The sequence below is a fragment of the Sander vitreus genome, chromosome 4 (genome assembly GCF_031162955.1).
Source record: "Sander vitreus isolate 19-12246 chromosome 4, sanVit1, whole genome shotgun sequence".
Taxonomy (NCBI): Eukaryota; Metazoa; Chordata; class Actinopteri; order Perciformes; family Percidae; genus Sander; species Sander vitreus.
Window position 1 is genome coordinate 16,460,112 of NC_135858.1, and position 26,378 is coordinate 16,486,489.

General features: G+C 38.9%; 4 protein-coding genes across 7 annotated transcripts in view; 3 read left to right on the forward strand and 1 right to left on the reverse strand.

Annotated features, from left to right (window-relative positions):
• tex264b (testis expressed 264, ER-phagy receptor b) overlaps window positions 1–8,663 on the reverse strand; it is a 36,318-nt gene extending 27,655 nt beyond the window's left edge. For both annotated transcript variants that reach the window (XM_078248691.1, XM_078248692.1), the window contains exons 1-2: window positions 8,182–8,663; window positions 1,561–1,782 (exon numbers count right to left, since the gene is read on the reverse strand). In XM_078248691.1, the coding sequence (XP_078104817.1) occupies window positions 1,561–1,782; window positions 8,182–8,436 (477 nt within the window). In that variant the 5' untranslated portion in view covers window positions 8,437–8,663. The remainder of the gene's footprint in view (window positions 1–1,560; window positions 1,783–8,181) is intronic.
• A 235-nt stretch (window positions 8,664–8,898) lies between these two features.
• Window positions 8,899–11,602, forward strand: LOC144516958 (glutathione peroxidase 1-like). Its single transcript, XM_078248694.1, has 2 exons — window positions 8,899–9,621; window positions 10,448–11,602. The coding sequence occupies exons 1-2, from the start codon at window positions 9,391–9,393 to the stop codon at window positions 10,796–10,798; spliced, it is 582 nt and encodes a 193-aa protein (XP_078104820.1). The 5' UTR covers window positions 8,899–9,390; the 3' UTR covers window positions 10,799–11,602.
• A 528-nt stretch (window positions 11,603–12,130) lies between these two features.
• Window positions 12,131–13,824, forward strand: brk1 (BRICK1 subunit of SCAR/WAVE actin nucleating complex). Its single transcript, XM_078248695.1, has 3 exons — window positions 12,131–12,288; window positions 12,842–12,924; window positions 13,344–13,824. Exons 1-3 carry the CDS (start codon window positions 12,171–12,173, stop codon window positions 13,368–13,370), a joined length of 228 nt encoding a protein of 75 aa, XP_078104821.1. The 5' UTR covers window positions 12,131–12,170; the 3' UTR covers window positions 13,371–13,824.
• An 843-nt stretch (window positions 13,825–14,667) lies between these two features.
• rbm5 (RNA binding motif protein 5) lies at window positions 14,668–24,523 on the forward strand. Of its 3 annotated transcripts, none has more exons than XM_078248698.1 (25): window positions 14,668–14,812; window positions 15,062–15,102; window positions 16,029–16,206; window positions 16,332–16,490; window positions 16,642–16,711; window positions 17,141–17,214; window positions 18,226–18,309; window positions 18,579–18,639; window positions 19,418–19,483; window positions 19,589–19,749; window positions 19,931–20,028; window positions 20,226–20,313; window positions 20,405–20,473; window positions 20,898–20,964; window positions 21,251–21,351; window positions 21,449–21,596; window positions 22,013–22,101; window positions 22,215–22,391; window positions 22,557–22,697; window positions 22,814–22,900; window positions 23,049–23,234; window positions 23,345–23,419; window positions 23,530–23,630; window positions 23,780–23,909; window positions 24,021–24,523. In XM_078248698.1, the coding sequence occupies exons 2-25, from the start codon at window positions 15,086–15,088 to the stop codon at window positions 24,144–24,146; spliced, it is 2,553 nt and encodes an 850-aa protein (XP_078104824.1). In that variant the 5' UTR covers window positions 14,668–14,812; window positions 15,062–15,085; the 3' UTR covers window positions 24,147–24,523. The 3 variants fall into 3 exon arrangements, with proteins under 3 accessions (XP_078104824.1, XP_078104823.1, XP_078104822.1); XM_078248697.1 differs by having other exon boundaries at window positions 14,701–14,726; window positions 22,817–22,900; XM_078248696.1 differs by having other exon boundaries at window positions 14,702–14,726.
• Window positions 24,524–26,378: the final 1,855 nt, after the last annotated feature.

Genomic DNA, 26,378 nt, shown 5'->3' on the forward strand with positions numbered 1-26,378 from the left:
TTTCTAGTCTTATATTCTGCTCTCTAAGCCTCCTTCTTCCAGAACAGGTCAATATGAGAGTTGCAAATCAAAAATAGCTGGAGGGGGCATCCGGATAGCTCAGTTGGTAGAGCGGGCGCCCATATACAGAGGTTTACTCCTCGACGCAGTGGGCCCGGGTTCGCCTCCGACCTGTGGCCCTTTGCTGCATATCATTCCCCCCCTCTCTCTCCCCTTTCATGTATACCCTCAGTTAATGGAGTTTATTCTGACCATCTCAAACTAAGGAAGTCTAACACAACCACCTGCAGTGAATTCTGGAACTGTTTTAGGGAGCTCATAATTAAACTTTATGGTCATTTTGAAGGCTGCTCGTGGTGCTTTACAGCATTTTACTGAGAGGTGTTTTTAATATTTTGTTATTTCAAAATGATCATAAAATTAAATCAAAACCTCTCTAAAACAGATTCAACAACACATGAAGGTACAATTTATTGCAAGGCTGTTCTGCATACTTTCTGAACATAGTAAACTGGCAGCTGAGTATATTAGAAGAAATCCTATATGCTTTAAAATGTCAATCTATGTATCAAAAGTAGAGAAAGCGCGTCAAAGCACCATCAAACTGTAGCTATTATTCTTTTACCCGATTCAATAAGTATCTATTCACGTTAAAGATTTTGTGGGAGGATTCATTAATTCTAAAATGTCATAATGCTTCCAATTATATGGCGCTAAACAACTACAGCTAACTACAGCCAGTAAGTGTTGAGACAACACAGTAAATTATATGTAGCAAGTGTAGAAATAATGATCAGAAGAGGATATACTATTGCTGTAAAAGGAGACTTATGTCCACTTTGATGGCTGTGAAAGCTGACCTCTCAGACAGGTTAAGTGTCACTGGAGTGGAGCCAGATTTAAACGGCGTCCAAGCAGATGGTAGAGGCAGTCAGACAGGACACACAAACACATTCCTCCAGCAGAAGCAGAGTGATTGAGACAACCTGTGGTGTTACCACCTGTTTGCAGCACACTGCATAATTAAACTACATCCACAAAACTCTCGGCTCATCGCAATGACTCACTTTCCCAGCGTCCCTCAAGCAGCACTCAGTGAGATCATCCGTTATAAATTGCTAATAGGAGCTCAAATTGTTCTCTTTCTTTCTTCTCCTTTGTCTTCAAGTTCACTCCACACCTCCATCTCATCTCCAACCATAAATCTCTTCCTGCTGTACTACCTAACAAACACCTCCCAGCCCACCAGGGGACGTAAAGAAAAAAATTGACGACCTCAGCTTTTCACAGAACATGCCTGATGCATAGAAAACATCTGTCCAAGCACGGGTAACAGTTATGCATACAGCGTCTTCATGTAAAAGTACACTTTATCTTCTATTTATCATTAGTTTCATAATATCATATTTTCCTAAATGGGGCAAATTTGCCATTTCTTGTTATTTAAATAAACAAATGCTTATTAAAAAAATCTGTTACTTTCAAGATCGTATGTAGTGACATACAAACGTGTTTGTGAGTGATTGGTGATTGGTAGAAAGAGTCTAAAAGGCATAATACCTTGATGTAGTGCGCTAGCCGTGGGTAAACTCTTCTTACTCCCAGGAGGACAGACAAATGCGTCCTGTGGGGGAACGACGTAGCGACCACGTGTGTGACTTCAGGAAAGGAAAAGACATTAAAGCCTGATGTCTCATAGCTCTTCAAAAGTTCCTCATCTGCCTGGTTTTTTCCCTCGCTCAGAATACTGCCGACAGCATAGCGGCACTGTGGTCCCGGGACCTAGAAACAGGGATCAAAGTAACAAATAAATAAAGATCGCTAGGAGAGAACATAAATTATAAACAATATAGACTGATAGATAGTTTAGATAGATCAGATAGACAGATAGAAAAGATGCTCACATTCTGTAGTCTTAGCAGCATTTGACCTTTCCCTTTTTTCTCATTATGGTGATTCTAAATGCCATAATTATACAGAGGCCTCCAATATGACAACAGCAGCACTGACGGACAGATTAATGCTATCAAGCACAAAATGCTATCTAGCTATTTCAGAACAATTTCTAATTTTTGCCTTGTTTTTGTGCAGGAAGTGATTGCACAAAACACTACATATTTCCTCTTGACATTCGTCTCCCTGAAAAAAGGGGAGAAATTCTAAAATGTCACCTACCATTAACATTATCCAAGTACCCATCTCTGAAGATGGATGAGTCGTGAACACTAGGGTGTAATGTAAAGTAATTTTATGAGTAGTTCATAGCCTGCATTAAAAAAACAATGGGTTGTGTGCAAAAAAAGTATCTTTTACTGATGTCAGCCAGGTGCCAAATTTAAGGAGAAAATATCCTCATTAATCGGAGGTCTAATAGGAGCATTTGGCAGTGCAGCAATTACTGCTCCTTCCTCCATTCAGAGCAACCCAGTGCCCATTAAAAAAGAAGAAAAGGGAGACACTCTTTACAAATGAATACTCCTGGGACATCCAAGATTTTCTCCCCACTGTGCTGAGAACCGCTGAAGGCTCATGTAATAAATAAGCTGGAATGGTCCAATTTGTCTGTAAACCTATCAATGCTACGCTTCTAGCACAGCCAGTGTGTCTGAGAATGCCTATTTTCTCCTCTACTCCTCCACACGCAAGACCAGTCATGGGTAGAAGTGTGGTGTTCACCCTGCACTGCAAACTAAGCTAATTTTTCACAAAACCACGCATTCAAAAGTTTCAAACACGCACACAGAACTACTGCAAGCAACGGGGAATCCACATACATATCTGACCTAAGATTTGTTTGGTATCAGCAGATGAACAACATATGATCTTTAAGTATTATTATGAATATAGTGTAGGTGACTTAAATCTTGGCTAGACTGATTTTGAGTCATGATGAGTGAGAATAATTTTGTGATGAATTCTGATGATGAGAATCAGTTCTTAATCTGATTCTATAGTGCAATCACTAGCTTTACTCAGGGCAGAGCTGCAACAATTTATCAATTAATCAATTTGAATCAATTTGTTTGAGCTATTTTTAAGCAACATGACAAAACTTCTCTGGTTGCACCTTCTTCAATGTAAGGATTGGCTGTTTCCTCTGTTTTATACTATTGTAAACTGAATATCTTTGTGTTTTTTTTTATGTCAACAGGGACTCTTGGGAAATATGATGAGCATTTGTCATTACATTCTAACATTTTATAGACCAAAAGATTTATTGACTAATTGAGAAAATGGTCTGCAGATTAAACGAAAAATGAAAATAATTGTTAGCTACGGCTTCAGGGTTTTAGGAAAAGGATCTCACATTATCTTTGTAATAAGGGAAACAATAATCAACAGGCTAGAATTCGTGACTTTTTTTTTGTCTATGTAATGTCAGTTTCCAACTCTATTCCAAGGTAGAGAATCTTCAGTTTAAGTCAAGGTGTGGGGAAATAAACTGCATTCAGTCTGACTTGAGACCATTTTTAAGCCTATATTACGTGCATTGTTTTCTCGCCAGTGGTGTAAATTATAGATTTTTCCTCCCATGTGTTGGCACTGTTGTCACACATGAAGCAACAAACAACTCCTGGTTGAACATAGGATGCACATTATATTTTAAAGATGACAAGTAAACCACACCTTGTTTGTCCAGTAAGCCTAGTACCTAGGCATGGGCCGGTATGAGATTCTGACGGTATGATAACCCTCAGCAAAAATATCTCAGTTTCACGGTATTATGGCATTGCAATGACAGCTATAAATGTATTATTTTTTAAATGTCTAGGTAAAAGACAACAACTTTTTTTTTTCCATTGAACACAACGTATTTTATTTTGAAACACACTGCACACTGGCAGGGAGAGGGATTTTCTGTCCTTGAAGACTCATACCTTCAGACAGAAAATGTTAGTGGTTTTGAAACCATGACTATTTCAAACCACGGTATACCTTGAAACTGGTAACCCGCATGCCTACTACCATAATGCTTTGGATGCTCAGTGAAGCCCTGAAGGGCAGATTCAATAAAGACTCACGGAAAAAGAGATAATCGCCATCAAATGTCCACAATCCCTAAATAAACATCTACTCACCACTCCATAATCAATAGCCACTGTCACTACAGTCAGGTTCTCAGTGGAGCACGCCAAACTGAGATATAGGCTAGTGTGTACAAAAGACATTGATTTTAAATATCTGGTTAATGGCTTGTACCAAAAGTACATTTGAGAAACTTTACACATGAGGATATTTTTGACACTTTGGATGTTTTGGGGGCTCACAGTGGGGAGTCTGAGCCAATTGGATTTATTACAGTAATCATTACAGGGCTTCATGTAAGGAGTCAAAAACAAAGAACCAGAGCCAAAAGCACAAACCTCTGTCCACAATCTTTGTTTTGCTTCTCTGCACTCATCAAGACACAAGGGTGCTGTCTTTTGATGTTTCTTTGATACACTGACAGCTCATCTGAAGCAACAAAGTTTCTGAAATTCAACTGAAGAAACGGGTTTGTGTCTCTGTTGCACATGGGCTGAATTGACTTTGGTGAGGCAACAAAGTAAGAAAGGCAAACTATCTTCATCCGCATACAAAGTACTTCTTTCCATCCATGCTCAGATTCAGTGAGGCTTAATGATTTTTTACGACTTTCACAAAGGGCAAGTATCAGAGAGATTTTCTACTATTTCATCATTCACCACTGACTGACATTCAGACTGATACACATTTCCTGACCGGCCCCTGCTTCAGCTGCCATGCCCACAGCTTTCATCATTTTGTGACCCAAACATGGGTCCCTGACGATAGGCAGACACACGTGTCATTTCACCACCACTCCACATGTCACACAGCTTTTTATTTAGACAATCTACGTCTCAAGGACTGCAAACCCTGACCCTGATTGTTTACTTGGAATATCAAGTTTGACAGAAAACTACATGGTTCACCCCTGTTACCCTCTGACGTTTGTCAAAGTTGGACACAGAGGGGAGAGGAGGAGAAGAGAGTGGCAAGGTAGAGGTGAAGTAGGAGCAATGGGTCAGAAACCCCCTGCCTTTGAAACTGTGAAGAGGCTGGTGGAGGAAAAGGGTTTAGTAAGTGGGGTCCAGAATATGTGTTAGCCATTTAAAGGAACAGACAGAGCCACTCCAGCCCTGTATCCATGGCAACCATCTGAGGGGGAACTCGAGTCCTCGTTGAGGTCTTTTGTTTCTCCAGAGGAAGTGATTAAAGGAGGTAAAAGTGAGAAAACTGAGAACAGAGGATGAGAGAGCCACGCTGACACTTATCCTCTGTCAGCTGCACTTTTGAAAATCTTTCTCACTGCAAATATCAATGAACAGTGTGTAACACTTTGGACACCAAATACCAGTCCTCCTATCTGAGAGCAGTCTCTGGGGCTCCCGACGCTGGGACTGAATGGCATCCTGAGGCTCGGACGCTAATGAGCTGAGATCATTACGCCAATTATTTTAACTTAGATCAGGACTTGGCTGGGACTGTGCAGAGGAACTAGGACCCACTGCTAGCCTAATTGCCGGCTTGGGAAAAAAGAGAATGAGCATAACAAAAGTGTTTTGAAGCAGAGCTGAAGACTCCATCACTGAACTCTGTTTGGATTCCATCAGGTTGTTGAGCACCAGGCTATGGCAGGTTTATGTAGCACCACTTAAGTCAATACTGTTGAAAGGCAGCTCTGTAAATGGCAGATATCAGCATATTTCAGAGATAGAGAATCAATGCAAATATTAGAGGTGAATACTGACAAAGGTAATATCACAGTATAGTCGACTAAATACCTCAATATTGATAGTTTGACAATGTTTGACTATTGGTGCTATATCCTTTAAAAATTAGTATGTAAGTATGTAACATAAAAAGAAATATTCTCTAATAATGGCCAGGCAAGATGCTGATGGATCCTTCCACTCAGCTAGAGTTGCTAATTTGTAACTTTGTTCTACAAGTACAGTTTGTGGTGCTGTTGATTTGCGTTATACTGACAAATGTTTTATTTTATTTTGTCCACCCCATTTACACCAATAAAGATAGGTTTAAATAACAGAAACACCACTCTGTTTGATCATCTATGAAAACAACTGTTTTATTATCGATTAAGTTATGGATTTCTTTTAATTGACTGATTATTCATTTAGTCTATAAAATGACAATACATTGTGAAAAATGTCCAACTCATCTTCCCACTGCTTGTTTTATCCAACCAACAATCCAAAATGCAAAGAGTTTACAATGAGAAACAACAGAGAAAAGCATATATCTATTCTTCAGAAGCTGAAACAAGACTTTAGCTTAATAAATGGCATTAATTCATTGTTTCAGCTCTTACATGTAAAGGCCTTTAGTATTTTAATACTACAATATTCAAAATATATTGATGATATCTAACCTCATATACAGTATGTCCCAGCTTTCCAATGGAGGTCATATAGAATATGACAGTGAGCTATACAGTTCTATTCAATATTAGCTTATGCTATAGCCTTATTACCTGAACCTCCAGACCCCCCCACATTGTAACAAACTGTACTGCTTAACCTTTTAAAAAGGTGCTACTCTTTGTCTCATTCCTTCTCGTTCTGTTTGGGCAGAGCCTAATGAAAAAACAACTCACGCTGGACTCGCTTTAAAATGTGGGAACTAGCATTGCATGATTTTGGAGACCCCGGAGAGTGAGCAGGATTATGTATCAGGAAAACAGATCTAGCAGATAATATTTCCTGCTGCTTCTAGACACTGAGATTTTGGGATGGATGGAGAACAAATAAGGAACAGTTGGGAATGTAGGAAAACATCTCACAGAGAGATCCAACTTATCAATTGTGTTTTTAGCAGCAAAAGAGACCACAAGAGTTTCTGTCACGTTCACATACGTGTTGTAAGCTTCCACATTTAGACCTTAGATCTTTATGGAACAAGACAAGCTACACATAAGGCATGGGCCTGTATGAGATTCTGACGGTATGATAACCTTCAGGCAAAATATCACAGTTTCACGGTATTGCAATTACAGCTTAAAAATGTATTATTTTGAAATGTCTGTGTAAACTTTTTTTTTTTTTTTTTCATTTTAAACACACTGCACACTGGCAGGTAGAGGGATTTCTAAACTGCACTTTCTGTCCTTGATGACTCATAAAATGCAGCTCATACCTCTGGAACGGAATGACTAAAAAGTTTAGTGGTTTTGAAACCCTGACTTTTTCAAACCTTTTTATATACCCTGAAACCTGTAACCGGCCCATGCCTAGTCATCTGACTGTCAAGGATGAATTCAACATAGCCTGCATGGAAAGTTGTTTGATAAATAAAAGTACACTATAACTCTGCACAGCTGTAGTTGCAGTCCCTAGTGTCTAATTTGCATTGTGGCCCTCCAACATTCAACACATCACAAAACAATAACACGATTCTAACACACATATTACTTTAGCAGTTGAAGAAAGAAATAATGTAATACTGTACTGTGAAAAAAGATCAATATGAAATTAAATGTTGTAGTAGTTTTTGACAATTTGTTGATTTATTGTGAGCAATATTGTTAGCAAGTGACCATAGTGTATTGCTTTGCTTCAAAATGTTTTGTATTTATTGAAATATAACTCTTTATTTTGTGATGTAGGCCTATTGTTAAATATTAAACATGTTGGGGTCCCACAGAGCTTAAGTTAAGCTCTAGTTTACGTCTCAGATGAAAAATGCACATGGATAATATTTTATGACATCTGTGACATGACATCTATGCATTCCCAAAAACACCACACCCTGCCCAGATGTGCTATGACATTGGTTTAAGGGAAAACACAAAAAACAGTCAGTGCTGTAAAATGCTGAGAAAGGTGGAAAGAAGACAGGATGTCAAGACTACATGAAATGCCACTAAACTGACTTATTATTTATTGTGAATATTAACATGTTTAACTGGATAAATGAAATGTTTGAAAACATCAACTGTTATCTGCTGAGAAGTAATTCATCTTCGACCACTTTAGTTTCATCCACAGACTGTATAGTCGCATCAGAGAATGGCGTTATCGCCATCTAGCGGTCGACTACATAACCTATAGTTAACATATTAAAATCTGCCTTATTTTTAAACTAATATTGAGTAAAGTGCGGGAAAATACAGGTAAAAGAGTCTGGTATAAAAGTATTGTGTAATGAATGTTTAACTACCTTTTTAGGGTCATCATAAAATACTCCGATACATGAAAGCTTTGGTCCAATACTGTGAGACTCCTTAAAAAGTTGTCCGCAGTTTTTGTACGGTCCTTCTTTGAATTTGTAGGCGAATGTAATCTTCTTTACGGGAGGAGAGCCGGTTAGTACGATAATGTCTGTGAGGAGTCCCGAGTACAAAATGTAACCAGCTACTGTAACAAGACTTATCAACAGGCTAATGACCACACATAGACTGACCCAGTCTGGCATGGTATCTTAACGGCGGAGCAGGTAACGTTACCGTTATTTAACTTCGTCTGAACCCTTGACACAGTTGTTATAATTTCCTGTAACAGTCTAACATTTTAAAGAAAATGTGTGCTCGTTTTCAATTGCCATTGTTCCTTGGATGAATCTGGATGTATAACTAATAAGAACTTAAAACCTATGCTTAAAACACTATTGATACACATTGCACACGACTTCCTGGAAGGTACCATCTATGCCGACTAAAGGGGGGATTTGTTACAAAGAAACTTGCAAATTCTTTAAAAGAAACCATGTCGATAACATTTTTATAATTCAGATTTACTGCTGTGTGTGTGTGTGTGTAGGCTTACAGTAAATATTCGCATATGTCATTTGATAAATGTTTGATAAGTGCAACTTGTGATGCCACTTTTTAATGTTTGTTGCTTATTTTGAATGGAAGTTCCAAGTCAGTTCAGAAGCTGTTTCTCAATGTCAAGGATCCTTCCTTGGTAGGGCTAGTCCTTCCAAGGAAGGATCCTAGGCTAGGCCAGGCTCCTCTATTCGGAGAACACGTACAATGGAACAGGCTACCAAGTGCACGTCATTGCGTCATTATTCGTTATTATTATTATTATTAGAGACTTTATTAGTATTGAGTGATTAGAAACAAATGTAGTTGGCCATTAATGCGGGGGCGTCATGGTAGGCTACTTACTTGATTTGTTGTGAGTCCAAGAATCGCAAGTCATCCGACTTTTTTGTGATTGCATATGTATAGGAGCTATTGTATTGCACCAAAACAAAGTTGAAGTCATTTGAAATGACCTTGAGAGTTGTATATATTTGTCCCGCCCCACTAAAAACATGAGAGCTGGACTTGCAGGGAACTTGTTGAGATAAGCTGAACGTTTTTCTTCTTAAGTCGACTAACCTATGTGTAGCTAACGTTATAATAGCATACATCCGGAATTCATGAGAATGGCTGGGAAAGTGAGAAGGTTTTACGACCTGACAGCTAAACTGCTTTCTGGAGAAAGCTTCAGTTTCTCTGGTCTGAAGGGGAAAGTTGTTCTCATTGAGAATGTAGCGTCTCTATGAGGAACAACAACCAGGGACTATACTCAGATGAACGAGCTCAACAGTCGTTACTCCTCCAAGGGACTCGTTATTTTGGGTGTGCCCTGTAATCAGTTTGGACATCAGGTAGGCCATGTGTGATTTCAAAAGTGGCTGACATATACGACTGTTTACCCATGGGAGGATATTACGTTTAGAACATGATGTGTCTCTCTAAAGCTGAAATGTAGGTATATTGATGATATGACTTGATGAATGATAAGGTAACATTGTACCTTTGTAGATGGTATTGGAGCTAATTTTAACTGGAGATGTTATCGGTATCGGCTGCTTAAAACGCTGGTATCGGTATCGGGAAGTACTGGAGTTTATGCACCGATCCGATACCACGTAATAAAGCCCTAAAGAAAATCTACGTTAAAGTAGTTTATTTATGTTCTTTTTCCGTTATAACTGACTGTCAAACTGTAGAATAAAAGAATGTTCTGTGGTGTTCATGTTTCACAAAGAGTTTAACTTGAGCCAGACCGACAACAAAGATAGAAATAATATCACATCCTTACAGGGATAGTAGTATACAGTTGTTAAAACATAATAAAATATATGACAAACTGGTATCGGATCGGTACTCGGTATCGGCCGATATGCAAGTTCAGGTATCGGAATCGGTATCGGGAAGCAAAAAATGATATCGGGCCATCTCTAATTTTAACTACTTTATATTTTATAACTTGATCATAGGTTTTGTATGTACAAATCTGAATATGCAAAATAACCAGTAACTGCAGCTGTCAGATAAATATAGGGAGTAAAAAGTACAATTTTCCCTTTTAAAATGCAGCATGGAGTAGAAGTATAAAGTAGTATAAAATGGAAATACTAATGTAGGCTTAATCAACCTGATTGCATATGGTCCATAATGTATTTCATGTTTCTGTCTTTTTTATAACAGGAGAACTGCAAAAATGATGAAATCCTAAGGTCTCTGAAGTATGTCCGTCCAGGGAATGCCTTTGAACCCAATTTTCAGCTCCTTGAGAAGGTGGATGTGAACGGAAAGGATGCCCACCCTTTGTTTGTATATCTGAAAGAAAAGCTTCCATTCCCCTGTGATGATGCCATGGCTCTCATGACTGATCCAAAGTTCATAATTTGGAGTCCCGTCAGTAGGAATGACGTGTCCTGGAACTTTGAGAAGTTTCTGATCAGTCCTGATGGGGAGCCTTACAAGCGCTACAGCAGAAATTTCCTTACCATTGACATTGAGGCAGATATTAAAGAGCTACTTAAGAGGGTCAGGTAAAGTGTGCTACAACATGCTGGGTGGTTGTTAAGGGATATCAGTTATAACTAGCCTGGCCAAAAAGATTAATCATCAGTTTTGATTATTTCATATAGTTTTTCCACCTTCACTGTTAAACTCAATTGCAACACTCCTAAATTTGTGATATTTCCAGTGTCGTATGATTGTTCAGCATGTTTACTGAATGAAGAAACTCTTTGAAACCTTTTTGTAAAGGAGTTTCTGATGAACATGTAAAAGACTGACTCTGCCACATGTCATGTGTATATCACAAATATCTTCATCAGGTATACTTAAAGAGGAGAAATAAAAATGTAATGTCATATAAAGTGCTACTGTCATTTCAAGATTCAAGATACTTTATTGTCATTGTATGAACACAACGAAATTTTGTTGGTGGCAATCAGTGCAGCAGCAGTAAATAAAAAATAAAAACAAGATAAAAAAGACATAAAAAAGGCATTGCACATATACTCATATGAGCATTTGCAGAGTTTTTTGTTTTGTTTTTAGTTTTGTTAAAGTGATATTGTGCTTTCATGACAGTAGTCCTTAGTCCTTAGCAGCTACAGGTTGTATTTGTGTGCTTGTGCATGGAGAGGGGGGGGGTTGATGGATACCACAGCTCTGAGGAAGAAGCTGTTCCTCAGTCTGTTAGTCTGGGTTTTGATGGTTCTGTATCTTTTTTCATATTTTATATATTTTTTATTTTATTTCTGCAGATTGCATACAAACACATACGATTCCAGTATTCCTATGTGAAAAATGCATTTACTTTGAAGTATTAAAGTAGGCTACTTGATAGTGTTTGTTTATATGAACATCTAGTTCTGACAGTAAGAAAGATAGCTAGTTTAATATTTAGACTAGACGTGGTGATAGTTGAATTCGCACGTAAACGTAGGTGCTAAATATTTTGGTGGCTGCAAATTAGACCACAGACCCCCATTTCATAACATTTTGTCCCAGGGTCCCCCACCGGATAGCTTTTAGATGTTTTAGAAAGTGTATGAAACCCATGACCAAAATAGTCATACATTCTGTCATTGTGTTTAAATATGGATGTAATTTAGCCCTATAGTGAAAATAAATGGTCCCCTTTTTGCTGGGGACCCCCTGGAACCCCCTCAAAGACTCCTGGGGGTCCCCGGACCCAACTTTGAAAACCACTGTTATAGTAGGCAATATAATGGTAATACGCAAATTGTGTTATTTAAAAGTAGTCTGCGAATTGTATTTATTATTATTAGGCTACCCATTGATGTAAAACAGCAGCACTTTAACCGTATAAGCTGTGCTTCCTGGTTGGACGCAGGGGGGCTAAACGTTTGATTGAACGCTACGCTAAAAACTAAACTGCAACTCGTCCAAAATGGCTGGCCAGGAAGATCCAGTGCAAAGAGAGATTCACCAAGATTGGGCGAATCGAGAGTATATAGAAGTTATAACGAGCAGCATAAAAAAAATCGCCGACTTTCTTAACTCTTTTGGTAAGCTTTTAACGAACAATTTTACAGATACGAGCACTAATGTGGATACCTTGGGTAACTAGATTGGGCTAGCTAGCTAGATTGATGCTGTCAATGGCCACTCCCAGTTAGCAATTAGCGTTATCGTTAGCTGTGAGCTTGTTATTGTTTTCTCGTAGAAGTACCGTGGCAGTTTGGGTTCGAGTCACCTTAACGTTTCATTTTGTTTCGCTTGTTAACTCATGTTAGCAAGTGGCAAACCATAAATTAAAAGACTCACGTTAACGTAACTGGTTTCAAGTGTTGCGACGGCTAATGGCTGTTAGGCCATTGCAAATGCTAGTCTGTTCGGCTGACAGGAACGTTATACCAGCAGCAGCATAACCCCCTGAATTGAAATAATGATGAAATAATGATCTCTCAGAAATTGTTGCCAGTAACAGTCTGTGATGTTGTTCATTATTGTCGAGTGAACGTGATTGTAATCGACAGCATCGACACGCTACGTCTCATATTAAATGTCATGAGTTTTTGTGGTTAACGTTACATGCTAAATACAATTTATCGCACTCAGATATGTCGTGTCGATCCCGCTTGGCCACCCTCAATGAGAAGCTGACAGCGTTGGAGAGGAGGATTGAATATATTGAGGCGAGAGTAAGTATACTGCATTGTAATATAGCAATCCATTGGTTATTTATATTTTAATATTTCAAAATGATATACCCACATTACATCAGAATGAGATGTATTGCAAAAGTAAGTTTTCACTTGCATGGAATTTTCCTTGGTGTGTTTGGTGAATACAATGCACATATGAAAAGGGAATAAACAATAGAGCAAGTACTGCAACAGTCAAGAACATAAATATAAAATGGAAATATTACAATAAAAAATATGTACAATATAAATGTTTTAAGGCATGTAGGCCTAGCGTTTTGTGCAGGGTGTGCAAAATATTAATCAGGGGATGTGCAAAAGTTCACAGTGTATATATAATATGCGCAATGGTCAGGGATAATAGTCCAGGATGTGTGTTAATATAACCTGTAACATAATTATTTGTCTCATTACAGGTCACGAAAGGAGAGACCTTGACCTAGAAATCATCATGGGAATTCATAGCATCCCAGACCTACCTGCCCACCCCCCCTCCTTGAATTCTTTGGAATAAGTGTGATGGATTCCACCCTCCTTTTTTGGGACCATATGGACCATTTTTATATTATAAGGCTGAGTTTTGTGTTGATTTATCTCATGACACATTTGTATAGAAAATATGGCTCTGTTTTGGGTGTCAGTGACTCAAGCTTCATCAATATTACAAAACAAAAATAAGCTTTATTGGTTTCATAAAATCTTGTGAAGCTCTATTATGGATCATTACAACTTGTTGACCATCTGCAGTGTCATTACCACATCAGAGATTTCTGAGAGAGTAACATCCTTGTGTGCCAAGTTGAACAATTAATTATGTAGTCATTGTTATTGAGGACCTGCTTGTACAGTAAACTGTTTTGTGATGATTTAAATTCTGTAATAAATGATTAACAATTACCTTGTTTTATGTTATAGCTTACCTTAGTCAGATTCAACTTTATTGACCAGGTACTGTATGTTGACACATTCAATGAGTTTAATTCTCAGTAGCTCACAATATACAGACTAGACAAGTTAACAGAAAGATACAAATATCGACAAACCGCTAAACAAAGATAAGTAAACACAAACATGTACAGTAACGTTATGTATTATACATGCTATTGTCAGGCGAGAGCTGGACACCAAACAGTCTAGTAGGTCAAATTGTTTTCAATTCAATATCACAGCACTGGCATGACTGCTGGAATTAATTGTAAATAAATATAGTATGAACAATAAAATGTATGGTTTTGTTTGTTTTAGGTTGAACTCTAGAAACTGGAATTGAAATTGCCTAGATAAGAGCTATACGCATTCAAAAGTAGAGTGGGATTTATTGGTAGTTTATTTCAATCTACTGAACCTACTGAAAGTCTAATGTGAAAATGTTGCTAATCTTTAAAAAACACTAAATGATTACATAATGAAAACACCATACAGGGCCTACTGTCTGCAAATGTGGGAAGCTAAAAAGCTACATACCCAGTAAAATGGCCGAAATGTGACACAGTGGGAATTTTGCCCTTAGGTTGGCCTTTCAGGCAGTACAAACGCTGGACATTGAGATGTTAAGGTAGCGTGCCTACTTATTTAGTATTGGCAGGCAGATAGCTGTAACAATCTGAGACCGCAGCTTTTAATCTCTTATTCTAAACATTGTTGGGGCCGACTAAAGAGACAAAGAGCTCAGGATCAAGTGCTGCCTGTGAGACAAATACAGGGCGAAGGTTTTAATTTCCCAAAATGCACCGGGTTATACACCAATGCATCTTGGGACAAAGAAGGTGTCGTTGCAGTGTTGTGAGAAGTCCTTGAACGTGAGATGAATTTTCTTAGCCACGATTTTTCAAATACCTTTTTGAAAAACTACTAGTGGGTAATAATATTATTAAAAACTACACTGGTGAGTTATTTTACATTCAGACTGGAAACTAAAACAATCTTATGGCTTCTATTTAAGTTATGTCTGTTTGCTAACGTCAGACTGGGGGATCCATGTAACGTTAGCTAGCTAGCTGTGTTATCGTTAATGGTTTACAAGCAGTTTGTTGTGCTCATAATTCGACTGTAGTTGAACTGTTGCATGTTAATAAACTAAAAACACATCAGAGTGTTTGTTTAAATCGAAACTCTTGGCATTTTTGCTTCCTAGAGTCGTGTTTGTGCAGTTGGGACAATGGGAGCTGATAAACGGTAAGTAACGTTAAGTGCTGTTCGCCATGGTAGGTGTGGCTAACAAAAATGGCAGTGTTCTTTTTAAGTTGGTTCAAATTCCTTACACGAACGTTAAATAGCACCCAGAACGCCTATAAACAATAACGCTAGCCTTTAGTCTATAGCGTCCAGATGTTGTCAGGCCATTTCAGTCAACTGTGAAACCTAACCTACCATTTCATCGTAACCATTTGTTCCCTCTTAAAGCCAATATGAAAATAATTGTACTACTATTTTAGTCCATGCATCCAAATGGCGTATTGAATATTGGAAGTAAAATTCGAAACATTAAATTAACGTGACACAGGAAAAGTATAAATGTTTAACTGGTATAATATAGTAATGCAATGACCCCTCCCTTTGCTTGTTTAGCAGAGCTAAGCATTGTGCTCTCCAGTTTAAGAGAGAGTTGCATGTCAGGGCTGTTGATGTATCCAACTCCTGAAACGAGACCGTGACCACTGACTCATTTAGTGGTTACGTTGTTACACAGTTGCCCAGCATCTCTCTGCCCACCTTACAAAAATCAAGAAATATTAGACAGGCAGAAAATCCTGCTGTGTGTTGAGTGTGTTTTTTTGTGGAAATATTTTGCAGTACCAGAATACCAAAAACATTGTTTGAGTGTTTATACAACTTAAACAAATGTATAATTGAACATGTTTGCTATGCAGAAGCACTGTAACACACACTGTACATGTTGATGCGTTTTCGTGTAAATATTTGACCATACTTGAGGCAGTGCCTCTACAACAAGTGGAATAAATCATGCTTATTTTTTTGTGTAATGTTAATCAAGGAATTATGTTGATCAGTTTGCTGACAAATAGTATTTGATTGATATAAGCAAGTGCAGACTAGTTGTACTGATGAGTTGTTCTGCCTTTCAATGTCCTCCCGAATAGGATTAGTCGGACGGAACGTAGCGGTAGATATGGCTCTAGCCAATCCCGCGATGAATCAGAATGGCGCGACAGGCGAGAGAGGGACCAAGAGCGCGATCACAACATGCGCCGCTGGGGCGAAGAGAGACGCAGTGAGCGTTTTGAAGGAGATCGTCGAGGATCAAGAGACAGTCCAGAGGTAGTTATTCTAACATCAGTGATTATTTTTTTTTTTTTTTAATGGTAGTATATTGTATTATTAAAAATACTTGTTGTTTGATGACATCCAAACTTAACTGATGCACCAATATATTTATTTGAAAGCAAAGAGAAAGGAAACGACGCAACAGCGATAGATCAGAAGATGGTTATCACTCCGATGGCGACTATCCAGAGCAGGACTACAGAAGGGAGCCTGGGGAGGAGAAGAAGAGCAAGACCATCATGCTCTGGGGTCTGTCTCCTCATGTCACTGAAGATGATGTAAGTATTTAGTTTTGTTCAGCAGACATGCAACCTTTTTAGTGTTTAGTTTGGTTTAATGTATGTGCATTACTCATTCTAAAAGAAATGCCTTTTGAAAGTGGCAGGTTTTGAATCATAATAGTAACATACCATCTGCACGTTTGTTCAGATTTGTTTTGCCATAGACCAACTGGAGGGACCGCAGCCAGTGGATGTTAGGCTGATGAAAAAGAAAACAGGTGAGAACCAGATATATGACGGACCTCAGCCTCCCCCCAGTCTTTGACCGTAGGGCAAATCTGCTTCCATTCAGACCCATTTCCCATAGCAGCTAGGAAAGAATAGTATCAAGGTACTTTGAAAAAGGATTTGAAATGTTGATTTAAGACTTATAATTTCACTTCAATGTGGATCATTTTTTAAGGTAAGTAAGTGCAGCAATTGCAGTTTTAACAAAAAACCCTATTGGCAGACACACTTTGTTTTTGAGTGTGTTTTCAAAAGTGGTATTCAGCAGGAATTCTTGCTATGGTAAAACTCCTAAGGAGTGGCCTATTGTGTACCAAACAGGGCCTGGGTCGTGAAGCAGTTTGTGGAAGAGTTTGAATAATATGCCCATGGACTCTTAACTAACACGCCTCCCGTCTATATTTGAATGCTGTCTCTAGGTATAAGCCGTGGTTTCGCCTTCGTGGACTTTTATCACTTGCAAGATGCTACCCGATGGATGGAGACCAATCAGGTTGCTTCACAATCGCCAAGTCTAGTTTTAATCTTGGGGATATGGAAAAATAACCCAAAAGGCAACCAAAGTGCATCAAATAAATAGTGTTGAAACTACAGATCTTTTTGAAGTATGCTACAGAGCAAAACTATTTGATTTGTATTTTAGTAGAGATTATTATAGACATGATTTACAACTTAATGTTAACAAATCTTCTGTTTAGTTAATTGCAATGGCAGTAGCATCAAAGCTGCAGATTTGACTCCTATTCTCAGGTTACCTCACAAGATAAGGGATACTTTGCCAATTTGAAACTAGCTCTGTGTCATGTTTCTGTGGTCAGTGTGTTTAGATGAACAGTGTTTGGCTTTCTTCTGTGGTGCCAGTGCGCTGAGCAGCACAGGGTCTGCCAAGATCTGCCGGATGATGCAAAACTCCGGCGGACTTCTGTGACGCTCTTCGCACCATCCAGCGGATCTCGGTAGACCTTTGCTGCTCTGCTGCGTGTGGAGCTATGGAGCTCTGTTCGCTAGCGCCATGGAGGGATGCCAAAACACTTTTCATCTAAACACAATGCCGACACAGCTGGAGTTAAATTGGCAAAATATCTCTTTAAGGAATCTGCTTTTAAGATAATGAGCACTATCTTTATCTTGCTGATAAAGGCATTATCAAAGATAATTCAGAGTTGAATGTAAGCTCAGCCTATTCTATTTAAGCCTACTCCTCAGTAGATGAGGTTTCTTTTAATCTTTTTTTTTTTTTTTTTTCTTTAAAGCAGTCAAAGATGTCTGTTAGGGTCACATTGTACACTTTGCTCCAGCTCAGCCTGGGCACTCGGGTCCCAAACACCTAAACCCCTCTATACATCATGCTCACATATACATCATGTGCCTGTCTCGTCTTTAACACAAAGGCTATCTGTTGGGGGTCCCTCTTCCCCTTCTCTCCCTTCCAACACTGCTTGCTCTGTTGATGAGATTGATGCTCGCCAGGAATGCTTGAGTGACTTTTGTCGTCCTCTTTCAGAAACGTCTGACCATCCAAGGCAAAAGCGTGGACATGCACTACAGTCACCCCAGAAACAAGTATGAAGACTGGCTCTGCAACACTGTAAGTTAATGATCTGTCTTGGTTTCATGGCCATTTTATCTAAACAGTGCTACTACAGAACACATCATACACAGAGGCCTATATACGTATGTTAGGCCCATAAGTTAAATTGTTGCAGTCCTGTCAGCTTATTTTGTGGTACACCTACATTTGAATAAGCGGTAAAGGTTAGGTTGTGTCTCAGGTAAGTATGGTATGCTGCACCAATATAGATTGGTTCAGGGCTTTAGTAGGTGTATAATAAAAATGATGTGAACGGTTACTTGCAGTGTGGCCTGTACAATTTCCGGAGGAGGCTGAAGTGCTTCAGGTGTGGAGCAGCCAAAGCCGGTAAGTAGTTAAATCAATAAGAGGCCACTGACTGCAGACATCCGGGCAGCCTGTGGCAACATTGCTGGGATGCAAAGCAAAGTTTGTGTTTTTGGTGTTGTAAAGGCCTAGTAAACCAAAAGATATGGATTCATAAGTGTCGCCACTGTCAGATGTAGGCAAAATGCATAGATGGGAAACCGCATGCATTCTTTCCTTGCTACCTGACAGTAATGCAAAATGGGGACAAAACACAATACATAATGGTGTTTATGAAATAGGCTATCCAGTGTTTCCCATACATTGATTTATTTGTGGTGGCCCGCTACAATATCAACGTTGACTGCCACATATTGATTTTCTATTTGTTTAATATTTAAAATGGCTAACATTTTATTTCATCATTCTCTCTCTCTCTCTCTCTCTCTCTCTCTCCCTCTCTCTCTCTCCCTCTCCACATTTGGACCCGTGACAGGAATTTAATTTATTTTTTTTTGACAGAGTAACATGTAGACAACAAATCTGAAGATTGTCATACAAAAACACATCACAATGCTAAAAAATATCATCATAAATAGTTTTATAACTGCTTATCCCCCTCCACCCCCTGTCAGCCACCACCACAAATATACTGTAATTTTGTGGGAAACACTGCTATCTGATATTGTAAATTCCGACTCATTTTAGTTTAGTGACACTTTTCGACACTTATCACTTTATACCCCATTTCCAGTTCTTTGATTGAACAGTTCTGAACATTTTGTTAATGGACCTCTTACTTGTGTCATTTTTTCAACAGAAAGTGAAACCAGCAGTAATACTGGAGTCTCTGAAACTCAACCCAGCGGAGATTTCTATGGCGACAGTAAGCACTTCTCTTTTATATATGCAATGTCCTACTTAGTTTAAAATGAAAAATATCGCTATCCATGGTAGGTTGTTGTTAAATATAGACTTTTGTCCTGCACAGCACTCATCCTGAGAAATATTGCTGCTATGACCAACGTGGAAGCCATCTTGACATCCCTGGCACCATATGCTAATCTTTCATCTAACAACATTCGCCTCATCAAGGACAAGCAGACAGGCCAGAATAGAGGCTTTGCATTTGTACAACTGTCCTCTCCTCTGGTAAGGCATTCTTTTAACATGTACAAATGAACATTGTCACAATTTACCATTATAACAACCAACCACTTAACAGTGGCTTCCATTTGCCTTTCTACTGATCTTAAATATTTCTCTTTGATTAACTTGACACCTCATTCATGCCTGCATTTCACTTAAAATTGTATCTCACTCCTTTTTACAGGAGGCCTCTCAGCTGCTAACCATCTTACAGGGACTGCAGCCACCTCTAAAATTGGATGGAAAAACAATTGGGGTGGATTATGCTAAGAGCGCTAGAAAGTGAGTGTAAAAGTGTATAATTTGCCTTGGTTTTGTGTTAGATGAAAACATTTTACCTACACCAATATTGGTAACTTTTTAATTCCCTTGACAAATTGCCTGTTTTGATCCACATAAAGAGAAGAGAGATTCATCCACGCTGAAATTAAAGGTGGGAATAAACTTGTTTGCATTTTTTTGCCCTTTGCCTGTTTTAGGGACCTTTTACTACCTGATGGGAATCGTGTCAGTGCCTTCTCTGTGGCCAGCACAGCCATTGCTGCAGCCCAGTGGTCTTCAAGTCAGGTAGGTCCATTTTCTGTCAACATCTGGGATTTATCATCTACCAGTGTTATTGTAACAGGCTCATAACCCATTGACCGCTTGACCTTTTCAGCCACAGCAGAGCTTAGAGGGAATGTCAGAGTACAGCTACCTGCAAGAAGGCTATACTCCAATGTCACAGGTTAGTAGAACAAATGACGCAAACATTGTAACTGATCATCTGTAACTTGAGAGCAGAGGCTTTCTGATATATTTCAATTTGTTTGCTTTAAAGATGCATTCAATAAAAATGTCTCTTTAGTAACACCTAGTGCCCGCTATAGGAGACTACAACACGAACAGAGAAATAATTGTCTGTATTTGATTCACCATTGTCAAGCTTACTGACCATTATATACAGTGCCTCAGAGATAAGACATGAGGCTGTACCTTTAGATCATAACAATGTTTTAAATATTCAGCCAATGTTACAAAGTTTACACTGGCAAGTATCCATATCCTCCTTTGGGTAAAAAAAAACAAAAAAAAACTGACTTAGTTAAAGGAAGTTTCTCACTACTGATATTAAAAATGTTTGTATTTCAATGAATGACTTCTTTCAACAGGAATACCAGGTGTACTACCAGCAAGCAGCAGCAGCCAGCACCTCCCAGGGAAATGGGATTCTAGGAGGTATGAGATGCTTTCACATCTTAAGTAGATGTTGATACAGATACTATCAATATTGGAAAAATGTGATATTACATTTTATGCAATGACATGCAGCTTAGATTACAGCATATTCTAACATTTGTTCATACTAAGGTTGTAGGAACAACACACACAGCAAGTGGGTAAACCCTGCTTTTACAAGCACAGACAAAAGAGTTTCTGCTAGATTCTGAACAACTTAATAATTTGACTCTGTTTTCACTGTGATGTTGAGTGTTGTCACAGAGCTTTGCTTTTCCAATTTCAGCTGCCCCAGGTGTAAAGATTGTTCCAACTGTAGCTGGAGTAGTAATCGCACAGAGTGCACAAGTCTACCAACCTCATGTAATTGCGCAGCCAGCAGTTCAGGTAACGTACATTTTTGTTAATTCTGTAATTATACTATGGTACTATTGTTAAAATGCATGGTGTAACAATCTCTAAATAACCATTACATTAATTGCAGGCATTGTCACTTGCCCAGCAATTGGAGGCGAAAGCCCACACAGGACATCTTTCAGGCATTGAAGCTGCGTCTGTGCCTGGTGGCCTTGTAGCTTCTGCCACTGTTACCGCTGCCAATACATTAGCAGCCTCAGCTGACGCAAGCACTGGTATGAGCACACAAGATCCCTTAACACCTGTCCTGTTGTAGTGTGATATGCATAAAGAGAAGATCCTCTTGAATTTAGTTTGGCCTGTAGTTTAAGCTGGATATGTCCTGCATTAAAGAATTTGCTCAATAGCCAACTGATTCAAAGTGTTACATTTACAAACAAGACGTTTGTACCACGTCTAGTCTTTCATCTGACCGACTGAAAATATGTGGGCCGTCACCATGCAGCATTGCCTTTCGTTTTTATTACTGCTAAAGCTGATCAAAAGGCCTTAAGAGGGCTACGAAGACTTAAGGCTGCGGCCACTTATTGATTTAGCAATAATTCAGTAATATTGGTTACTAAAATGTTTTATAATGCATGAACACTTTTCCAGTTTTCTACAGTAGTTGTTAATGTTTTATAACCGACAGTTCCTGATACATCCACCTATCAGTATGATGAGTCCTCTGGCTACTATTACGATCCTCAAACTGGCCTCTACTATGACCCAAGCACTCATGTAAGTAGTGCACAGCCACCATGTGTGAGTCACTTGGTTTTCTGTCATGTTGCTGAAAGTCACAGGAGTTCACATTTTTTTGATTATGTACATTGGTGTTTGTTTCTATTCAGTATTACTACAACTCTCAGACCCAGCAGTATCTGTACTGGGACAGTGAGAAGCAAACATACGTACCTGCCTCAGCCGACGCAAATGCTGCACTAAATGATAACACAGCGGCAGGCAGCAAAGAAACTAAAGAGGGCAAGGAGAAAAAGGACAAGCCCAAAAGCAAGACTGCTCAGCAGGTATTGTGATAGGAATTCTATATCAGAACATATTGTCTGTTATGCATGGCTTCTTCTATTTCAACTTCTATGTAGCCCTTTCTGAATATTTTTAATCATCCATTTTATAATTATCATTTTTAAACTTTAACCTCTTTTTCAAATCTCTTTTTTTGATTTTCATAGATTGCTAAAGACATGGAACGGTGGGCTAAAAGTCTCAACAAGCACAAAGACAACTTCAGAAGTAGCTTTCAGCCCATTAGTCAAGAAGAGAGGAAGGAGGCAGCAGCTGCTGATGCTGGCTACATACTGTTTGAAAAGAAGGTAATCCAGTAAAATTCAATATCTTCTGATACCGCATGTGTAAGCTTTGGACTTTAACGTCCTAAATGGACTGATTTATTTATGTTTTATATGTTATATTATTTATTATATTTTAGCAGGCAGGCAGTCTAGACAGACTCATTTCAGAAGTACCAAGGGGCCCTGAGGAGGAACCACCAACCAGCTCACTCAACACTTCCAAAGTGAGTGTTTTCTGCATCCCTTTTCCTTTGCTGTGTTGAAGCTGTTCTTGTCACAGCTATTTTAACTGCATTGTAAATATATGCACTGCCATATGTGTTATTTATGTTAACATTTACGCCTGCCTTTTTCTATCCGTGGTTTGGTTAGTGTGGCCTTGTGGCAGCCTACAGTGGAGACAGTGACCCTGAGGAGGGGGTAGCAGAGCCTGATGGGGGTGAAGGAGGCCAGGACAAGCTGACAGACTGGACAAAGTTGGCCTGCTTGCTGTGCAGAAGACAGTTTCCCAACAAAGAGAGTCTAATTCGACATCAACAACTCTCTGACCTCCACAAGGTAACATCACACAAGGTTGTCTTCAGGACTAAGTGGGGGGGGGGAATAGTGTCATTAAAGGAAAGCTTAAGACCATGAGTTCATGGAGGTATTCATTTCATCTTTCTTAGAAAAACATGGAGGTTCTCCTCAGATCCAAAATGACCGAAGCAGAGCTGGAAGAGTTGGAGAGAAAAGAAACTGAGGTTTGTATTAATACAGGATTGCCCAGCTACTAGAGTCCTGTGGTTGCCCTACTTACTGTATTGTGACTGCATTTTAAAAAGCTTTTTGTTTTTGTTCTTCTGGTAAATAGCTGAAATATAGAGACCGTGCGGCTGAGAGGAGAGAAAAATATGGCATCCCTGAACCCCCAGCGCCCAAAAAGAAGAAGTTTAGTCAACCAACACCAGTCATGTAAGCAACTTAGTTCTGTTAAATTACTGATTTGTGTGAAATGCTATTTATTGCCTGTCCCTGCGGAGCTCAGTTGTTAATTGTGTTGTTTTTTGTTTTTTTTTAAGTAATGATGTAATCATTAAAATGTCCCTTTTTCTGCTGTGCAGTAACTATGAACAGCCCACTAAAGACGGCCTTAACAGTGACAATATTGGGAATAAAATGCTGCAGGCCATGGGATGGAAGGAGGGTAAAGGTCTCGGTCGCAACCAACAAGGCATCACTACACCAATTGAGGTATTCACAACAATTTACCTGGTGGTGTCGGGTGTATCCAGTACCTATCAGCATCAATAACTGTATATATGTCAAGTACAAGGTACTAAGGTTTATGGTTTTCCTCCTCAGGCACAGTTGAGAACAAAGGGAGCTGGACTTGGCACTTCAGGCACCAACTACACTCTCTCTGCTTCAGACACGTACAAAGACGCAGTCCGCAAAGCCATGTTTGCGCGCTTCACTGAATTGGAATGAGTCGTTAGTCTCAAGCTCAAATTATTTATCGTCATGGTCTGCAGATTGTTTTTTGTCTTCTGCATCAACAATGTAGTGAATTGGCATGGAAGCAAAAGAAAGGTTCTCTCTTAAGGATGTCTCTCCATGTGTGGTGATTATGCCTTTTTGTCAAAATGTTTAAACCAGACAATAGAAAAAATCGGTATTTGAGGCTTATTAAGATGTTGAAGAATATAATTTATAAATTGTACATAGGTTAAAAAGTACATTTACTTCCCTCGTTTACATACTTTTTCTGTGTTAATGCCTTTTTTTTGTCTCGGCATGTTAAAAAGATTGTACAGTTTATACAAAGGTCTTGTCTGTTTGTACAGAAAATAAATGACATAAATGATTGTTGGTCTTTATCATATTATCACCTTTAGCAGAATCTTTTGACATGCTACTGTTTACTGTTTGAAGACAGGTGGTCTCAATGTGCGGTGCCGTTTTTAATAATTTTTTACAACATTTTTGCTGTGTGCATGTCTTCTGCACAAGTTATTAGATGTTGTAGTGAGACTGTCCTTCCACTAGAGGACACAGGTTTAAAGCTTCACTCTACTAGGGTCTCCTTAAGGAAGACACAATGCTTTCCAGCTCCTGCAATTAGGGGTCCAAGCCTAAGGGGGCGGAGCTGGGATTCCTATTGAAACTGCTAAGGTTTTCATTCTTCCATCTATAAAAGTCAAACTGTAGCCTACACTGTACAAGTTATGCAAGTGAAACTTTCAGGGGTGGTAGAGAGCGTGACATAACTGGGAAAGGAACAATTACACATATCCACCAACAGGGGGTGCTATAAAAATAAGAATGGGTTTTACCCTATAACTCAGATCGTACATTCAAAAACCTTATTTCCACAAGTTCCCTGAATAGAGCTGAATCTCTTATTATAGGCCACATTTCCACCTAGACTTTCATAGCAGTAAAGTTGCGATTTATTTATTTTTATTTAACTTCTCCTAGGCTGTGTCTGACCGACCTGACAAAAAGTTATCAAAAGAATTTTGGTACGTTCAGAAATGCTGAATTATGTACAAACAAATTTGTGTAGCTAGCTACAAAAAACAAACATTTGCATATCTCGGCCAAACAAAATGCCATCAAAGCAAAAACTTTAGATTATTGTTCTACATACCACTCCGAGTCTTTGAACCAAATTTGGCAAAAATCGCCACTAGGGGTGCTACAATCAACTTAGATGCGTTTTGGCCATTAACTCAATGCATGTAAATGGGAAATTTGCAATTGCAATTTTCTTTGGGTTCTGCTTTCACGGTCTGCTGGGGTCGACTTGCGCTGGGGGCTTGCTTGGACACCAAGCAAGGACACCTGACACCTGAACCTTGAACTTCTTACAATTCTACTTTGGTTGTGGATCTTGCGATCTAATTTTCCTATATACAGTGTATGTAGATACATTATTTTGGAGTTTTTTCATTCTAAGATAATACACAGAACCAAAAAACCACTTGACGTGTAGAAATTAGTCGCTTTAGCCCATCTTCCCTGTCGTTTTCAGCTCTTATGTTTGCCTGTAATTTACAGTTGTGTTCAAAATAATAGCAGTCCAACATCACTAACCTCATAAATCAAATTTTTTTGGTAGAAGTGATATTTCTACATGGCAAATAATTTACTAGTAAGTGTTAAGTCATAGAAAACCAACAGTCATGACATGCATGCTGCTCATTCTGTGTAATTTAATCTGTAATTGAAAGGGGCATGTTCAAAATAATAGCAGTGTTGTGTTCAATTAGTGAGTTGATTGATTCTGATCTATCAATTATGGCCCATATTTAAGGAAGGAAGGAAGCAAATGTTGTGCATGCTGGTTATAGTGCATTTCACACTGAAATACTCAGCAAAATGGGTCGTTCCAGACATTGCTCTGAGGAACAGCGGACTTTGATTAAAAAAGTTGATTGGAGAGGGGAAAACATATAAAGAAGTGCAGAAAAGTATAGGCTGCTCAGCCAAAATGTTTTCAAATGCCTTGAAATGGCACCCAAAGCCTGAACGACGTGGGAAAAAACGGTCAACTGCCATTCGAATGGATCGAAGAATAGCCAAAATGGCAAAGGCTCAACCAATGATCAGCTCCAGGTAAATCAAAGAAGACTTAAAGTTACCTGTGAGTACTGTTACGATCAGAAGAAGGCTATGTGAAGCAAAGCTATCAGCTAGAAGCCCCCGCAATGTCCCATT

Excerpts from the sequence above, each read along its gene's own strand:
- brk1 (XM_078248695.1), top strand. The coding sequence starts at position 12,171 with ATGGCTGGCCAGGAAGATCCAGTGCAAAGAGAGATTCACCAAGATTGG. Across the intron at positions 12,289-12,841 it reads CGACTTTCTTAACTCTTTTG|ATATGTCGTGTCGATCCCGC; the intron begins GTAAGCTTTTAA and ends TATCGCACTCAG. Across the intron at positions 12,925-13,343 it reads TTGAATATATTGAGGCGAGA|GTCACGAAAGGAGAGACCTT; the intron begins GTAAGTATACTG and ends GTCTCATTACAG.
- rbm5 (XM_078248698.1), top strand. Across the intron at positions 18,640-19,417 it reads GTGTGGAGCAGCCAAAGCCG|AAAGTGAAACCAGCAGTAAT; the intron begins GTAAGTAGTTAA and ends TTTTTTCAACAG. Across the intron at positions 20,965-21,250 it reads GGGAAATGGGATTCTAGGAG|CTGCCCCAGGTGTAAAGATT; the intron begins GTATGAGATGCT and ends TTCCAATTTCAG.